The 7083-nt window shown below is 37.6% G+C and overlaps 1 protein-coding gene across 1 annotated transcript; it reads left to right on the forward strand.

Moving 5' to 3' along the window:
* Positions 1-3488: 3488 nt before the first annotated feature.
* Positions 3489-6726, forward strand: LOC306993949 (uncharacterized protein). Its single transcript, XM_079604164.1, has 3 exons — positions 3489-3739; positions 6428-6538; positions 6620-6726. Exons 1-3 carry the CDS (start codon positions 3604-3606, stop codon positions 6694-6696), a joined length of 324 nt encoding a protein of 107 aa, XP_079460290.1. The 5' UTR covers positions 3489-3603; the 3' UTR covers positions 6697-6726.
* The last annotated feature ends 357 nt before the right edge of the window (positions 6727-7083 follow it).

Genomic DNA, 7083 nt, shown 5'->3' on the forward strand with positions numbered 1-7083 from the left:
ACACATATAGCGTAATAACCGGCTCTCTATGACGCTGTATGATTGACATTTCTCTTCTTATGAGCAAAAACAGTGTAAAAGTGCACAACATTTCAGTTCGTGTCTATACAAAATGGGCAGAAATGAACAATTATCCCACATATCCTCTAATATAAATGTAAACTTTATTATGATGAGTGTAAAACATGTTGAATTATTGATCCTTTATACAATTATAGTTAAAGGTTCAGATTGACAGATTTGTGTTTTTCAGATTCAGATATTATTCAGTTTCTGACAGATCTTCTCTTGTTCTGATCCACATCACAGGAGATCCTGAAGATGAAGATAAAGTAATTCCCAGGACTGAATCTATGGAAAACCTGGCTCCTCCAATGCAGCAGGCGGAACCTCTTTCAGGGGGAGTAGCATACTGTAAATAAATATGAATACATAAATACATATGATCAGTTAAAGGGCCCCTATTATGACATTTACAATGTTCCTAATGTTGTTTAGGGAGTCCCCAAACACAGTTTTATGTGCATGCAATGACAAAAAACACTTTTGTTGTCGTATAATATGCATTTATTTTTACCTGATTTGCTCACCGACTCCCAAATGATTCGTTCAACGACTCATTTTTCCAAACCCCTCCTTTGCGCGACGCTAATCTGCGTTGATTGGTCAGATGACCCAGCAGTGTTTACAGAGATAATACTTATTGTTTAACACGGAGTACAATGATGCTTTTATCAATTAAATCGTGTTATAATAATGATTATAGTCCACTGCTTTAGTTTGTAGTAAAAAACTAAAAATAAGATAAAGAATTTAATGTTATGTTAGCGAGCATAGCCCAGAGTTCATATTGTAAAAGCACAATCAGTCTTTGTTTGCGTTAGCCCGATGCATAAACATAACGTTTTTACAAAAAAGAAATGCAGTTACGTTACAGTTATTACTCTATTCTTTAGACAACTCCGAAAACAACGACAAACACTTCACATCTCAATACAATTGTCATTGAAGACCTAGAAGCTAAACGGTGCTTACACAACAAACAAAATAATTATTAAGCATGCTACATAAAACATAAAAGCAACAATTATTAATAACACTTACAGGTTGTGATACGGAGGAGGAAGCTGATGCAAATACACTTAGAACTGAACCTTCCTTCAATATCAGCCGGCTCGCGAATCCCAGTTTGATTGCATTTAAGTTGGTAAAGCAATCGTCTTGAAAATGGCGCGAACAAAGCACAAGGCTCGGACTATACTTCTGTGGTATAGTTGTATATATGAATTGTAGCCACTTAGTCTTCAAATGCTCCTCCTTGGGCAGATTAAAAAGGTTTGCTTTTGAGTCGCACTTCAGAACACAACGTCTCGTCGCCATGATATTTTCCCTGCTGGCCTTGGAGCGCAATAAGTGGGCGTATCGTATTCAAATAACTCGACAAGTTGACGTCATCTAGTCAGAGAAAAAGCTTCGGTCTTCTAACGATTCATAAAAATGACTCCGAGTCGACTCTTACTTTTGAAAGACAATAACTTTATATACGGTGCACTTTCATATTTCAAACTTTGCAGGATGTTTTTGTTCACTTAGATCTATGTTACACACTACATGAAAGGTACATTTCAAAATTCCATAATAGGTGCCCTTTAAAGTGTGATATCATTCATATACCTTATGTAACAGGTACAGAAAGCGTACTGTTAAAGGTCAACAACTCGCTGTTTTGTAATTTCCATCAGAAAAAACATTCTGTCTTCCTACTATCATTCCAGTTCCTTCTGTATTTTATAAATTTTAAATAAAGTTTTTATCTGTTTCATGATAAACCCCACAGAAGAACAGCAGAGAGTTTTAAACAGTATTATAATCCCAGATAACAGGGAACGTTCAGTCAAGGTTCTCAAAGTAAACGTTCTTTCAGTATAACGTTAATATAGCATGTGTTTAACGTTATCTGGTCTTTAATGTTCTCAAAACATCAGCACAGTGTTTTTAGAGCGACTTCTCAAAATCGGCCGGTATCATCAAATGCTGTACTGTACATGTGATCTACAGAATGATGGTCAAAATATTGATTTGTTTGCTTTGTTACAGTTTTATGCTTCATAATTGTGTTGTTATTGAGATTATCTGACTGATTATATAGCCTAGTGTATAACATGTTCTCTATGATGCTGTATGATTGACATTGCTCTTCTTATGAGCAATAACAGTGTAATAATAATCATAATCATAATAATAACAGTGGAAAAGTGCACAAGTTTTGTTGGTGTTGAAAATGCCACTGTTTATGTTTATTAAAAAATGGACAGAAATGAGCTTTATTATTATTAAACTGAATACAAATGACTAACACTTTAGACAAATATACTTTAAGCATATTCCTCACCAACGACTGATGTCTAAAAATGATTTGTACCTGATCTCAGATCAGTTTAATTCATTTGTACACATTTCGTGAATCGTGACACATTTATATAATAAAAAGGAAGAGTTGTATTTAAAAGTGTCATATTGTTCTGATTAATCACTGGCTGTGGTTGCCAGCAGTGTTGCCACAGTTACTTTGAAAAAGTAATCTAATTACTGATTACTCCTTTAAAAAGTAACTTAGTTACTCTATGACTACTTGATTTTAAAAGTAGTTAGATTACACGTTACTTTATTAGTTACATCCAGCCGCTGCCGACGACACCCGCCGCCTCAACATGAAGATGACAACCGGTGTCGACAACACTCACTTTATTGGAAGTGCATTTTTAACAGTAACGTCAACATGTATCTCCTCCTGACATTTTAAGTTGAAGTTTTTATAATAAAAAAAAAATAATGACAGTCTTTCTTGAGTTCACTTAACGTAAATACTTGTTTTTATTATTTAAAAAAATTAATAAAGACAGTCTTTCTTGACCTGACATTTATTGTGTTAACACTATAATGGCAAATATTACTATTTATAATCTACATTGTTTATAAATGTAATTATTCTATTATTTTTTACATGTTTTATGAACATTGAACCTGTTGTTCACAGCATTAGAGCAGCAAGGAGTATATTATGATATTATGTGTTGTTACTTTGGCCTAATCTTATAATCGATGTTATGAGTGACACAGTGGAGTGGGACGAAACAGTGGTTGTCAGAAAGTCTGTCTTCTAGGCGTGAGCACCATTTTTAAGAAACTGCTGAAGATGTTTCTTTTTTTCTTTCTTTTTTTAAATACTACGTTAGATTGAACGTTTTCTTACACGAAATTAATTTAAGCATAGCGTCTTCCTCCATCCATGTAATCAAGTATTACACAGTAAATCTAGGTTTTAGTCTTCTTATTTACATCATGCAATAGTAATAGATTGTTTGTTTTTTTCATTTAAATTACTTTTTTTGTTTATCTCAATAAATGACTGAATGCCGCGTGCGCCGTCCTGTTCACGGTTGCTAAGTGATTTTTACGTTCTTGGCGACGGCGGTGTGGCAGCATACTTCCGGTCACCGTTGCCATTGCCGACGGCCGTTGCTAAACTCTCCATCACTGTGTGCATCAGTGCAGTTACTACTAGATCCTGAGGGAATTTAGTGAAGGTTCAGCACATCCAACATGAGTTTCCAGATCTACTTTACAGACGAGAGACGCGGACTGGAGGGAACATCGGTTCCTGTGGCGGACTCAGAAGAGGAGTTCAGGAACACCACAGTGGAGGAGTTAAAGAGAAGACTCATTCCTGAAGACCAGCGTGAGTCCAGCACTTCAGTCTCTGGACATTACATAACATCTGTGCAGTGTAGAGATGCTCACTAACAACATCTGTGAAGTGTAGAGATGTTCACTAACAACATCTGTGAAGTGTAGAGATGTTCACTAACAACATCTGTGAAGTGTAGAGATGTTCACTAACAACATCTGTGAAGTGTAGAGATGTTCACTAACAACATCTGTGAAGTGTAGAGATGTTCACTAACAACATCTGTGAAGTGTAGAGATGCTCACTAACAACATCTGTGAAGTGTAGAGATGTTCACTAACAACATCTGAGTGTGAATGTAATGTAGATTCAGCTCTAAAGTATGATTTGACTTTTCTAACTGTAGTTTGTGTGTAATGTTGACGTTTGAACATAAACAACATCTGCAAAGTTACGACTCTCAAAGTTCGTAAAGGGAAATATATTTTTCACATTTTTTAATTTTTTTTTTTTTGATTGACACCCACTCATTAGCATGTTGCGTCAAGGAAAATAAATACGGAGCTAACTTACATTAACGGTTAAAAGGGTAAAAAAATTCCCCAACATTCGTTTTATTTATTTAATTATTGTTCTCCTCTCACATTTAATTATCTATATATTTAATATGCAGGAATAGGTGGATTTATGTGTTTATCTCTTTGTTTATTTCCACATTTATTTGATTATATATTTATCTATTTAGAATTTTGTGGATTTATTTAAATATTTATTTATTTGTTAACCGAGGAATTGGAAGCTAGTAGATTTTCCCTCCGCCATCACGCTTCGTACAATCCAACACATCTGCGAACTTCATTCGCAGGGGATCTATGAAGGTAAAAGAGGAGCAAAACTCGAGAGCATGTAGATGTGAAAGGAGTCAAAGGAGGCGTTTTATTGGTTGGCGCCTAGCCAATGAAATGGGACTTCTATTGTACGTGATGATGTCACGAAACGCGTCCCGACGCTCTGAAACGCTACCATGGCTTTATGCATTTGACTGATATTAAAATAAATAAACGACTAACATCATCGCGTACAATAGAAGTCACATTTCATTGGCTAGGCGCCAACCAATAAAACGCCTCCTTTTCTTTATTTCTAAAACCGGCTGATTTATGTCGTTCTGTCGGAGCATAGTGTCGGTTTCAGTGAATATGATCAAAAAAATCTTGCCGACTGCAGCTTTAATTGCTAAAGCTCTTTTTACACACACACTGAACTCAATGAAGCATTGCTTGCTCACTGGTTGAGCTAAACTGGTAATTGTGTAGTTAAATTTACCAGCTGACAGATATTCAACATAATTCATGTGTGAGACTAGCCTGGCTAACGCCAGACCCAATTCTCGTTGAGACTTGGGTCTGGGAACCACATGTGCATTTTCTCGTATTTGAGGCGTGGTTTACGAATGCCCGGCGCCGTTTATTGGGTGCTAAGAATGTCTATCAAATGCGCCTGTACGTAGCTCATAGCCAATCGTTTCCATTATACCAGACGACGTATGTAGAGACGCCAAAAGCTGCTCTTTTTTCAAAATAAACTTGCGTTCTAAACTACTTAGAACAATATCTAAGGCTGCATCAAAAGGTAGCTTCGCGTGAATCGCGTCTGCTGCCATGTTGAATCCATAGATATAAACAAACTGCTTAGTTGTGTCGCATGTCGTCATCGTCTTGCTGCTCCCTCCCCGTTCTGTGATTGGTTCCCTAAACGAAGCGAAAATCTGGTCCATGGTCTCCAGACTGCCTTTCAGCGTGAATAAAATCGCGCTGCTCAAAGGCAGTATGGGGAAACCCAGGCTAGTGTGAGACAGTCTTAGGCTATGTTTACACGGAAACGATCTGAAGAGAAAACGCAAAAGTGGCGTTGCGTTATCACTTTTATTCTGCGTTTAGACGAGCGTTATGGGGAGGAATCTGCATATGGAGACGCAGAAGTGTGTGAGATTGGATGTAGTGTGCACTCCAGACGGCTAGGTGGCGATGTGGAGAACTGACAGTGAAAGAGACGCTGACACAGTTTGTCATGTTTAATACGGTAAAGCCGCTGCTTTAACCCTCGCTGCTCTTCGCCTTCGCTCAAAAATAACATAATTTGTTATTTTTTTTGTCAATGAAATGAATGCTATATTGTAGTTTGATAATGTTGTGTTATTTTCCTGTACTGGCGCACGCCTGTGACGTAAACGCGTACGCGGCGCCTTCACCGTCTAGCAGACTTTTGCGTTTTTACCGTTTTTACCCTTTAGACGGGAACGCGGCGGTGGAGCGTTTTTAAGATCTCCACTCTGGAGGGGGTTTCACTTTTGTGCGTTTTTAAGCCCCAAAAACGCCGTCGCCGTGTAAACGAAAGGCACATCCCATACAATATTTGTACGTTTTCGCCCGCGAGCGTTCTCGTGTAAACAGGGCCTAACAGAAGGACGGACTAAACCTGTCAAATATCAACTGAGTTCTGCTCATATTTTACCACCGTTTTCTAAACTACAGCGGATAAACTGATAATGTGAGGAGTGTTGAGTCTGGATAATGACTGTATATTCCTCTCTTCTTTTCTTTGTCCAACAGCGATATCAGCGAAGGATCTCGATAGCAGAAATGTGTACATAAATAAATATGTGTGTGTGTGTGTGTGTGTGTGTGTGTGTGTGTGTGTGTGTTTGCTGTTCCTCATGTTGTCACGTTTCTTCCACAGTTGAAGACACAATACTTGTGAACTTTGATGACAACACACTGAAGAAGAATCGCACACTCGGTTCCTACGGCATTAAACATGCGGATCGTATTACCGCAGTGCGCCGTGGAGGTCTGCAGTATTTACACTAGTATTTGACATTATTAAAGCATTTATTTTATAATATTAAACTAACTGAGCTTTTCATTCCAGGCTTCCATGCAGTGGCATCCGTGCTGCTCTCTTATCCTCTGGAAGTGTCGCTAGGTCAGTTTCTCTTCTGGGTCTAAACGCCACACATTCTTGGTTTTGTAAAAAAATTACAGCGTTTACACACATCACATCAGGCCGATTTGTGCTTCATTTTGTGGCAATATAAATATAAACTCTCATGACGAGTGTAAAATAGCTTTACTCATTGATCCTGCACAGCGATAGACACATCTGTAAACTTCTGCTTTGTTTCACGTTATCTCTCTCAGAACTGCGTCCCTTTGATGATGACGATGATGAAGAATGGACCTGGACTCAATCTATGGACAACTTTATTTTATTATTTTGTTTAATCTATGCACTTTTTCAGTTATTAAATAATGAGTGAGGATTTTCTCCTCATCATCCCAATGCTAAACAAGTCAGTTCATCCATTTCAATTTGCTTTAATAATATCTCAGATT

The sequence above is a fragment of the Phoxinus phoxinus genome (genome assembly GCF_949152265.1).
Source record: "Phoxinus phoxinus genome assembly, chromosome: 25".
NCBI lineage: Eukaryota > Metazoa > Chordata > Actinopteri > Cypriniformes > Leuciscidae > Phoxinus > Phoxinus phoxinus.

Coding starts and splice junctions, on each gene's coding strand:
- LOC306993949 (XM_079604164.1), top strand. CDS start 3,604: ATGAGTTTCCAGATCTACTTTACAGACGAGAGACGCGGACTGGAGGGA. Junction 3,740..6,427: donor ACTCATTCCTGAAGACCAGC/GTGAGTCCAGCA, acceptor TTTCTTCCACAG/TTGAAGACACAATACTTGTG. Junction 6,539..6,619: donor TACCGCAGTGCGCCGTGGAG/GTCTGCAGTATT, acceptor TTTTCATTCCAG/GCTTCCATGCAGTGGCATCC.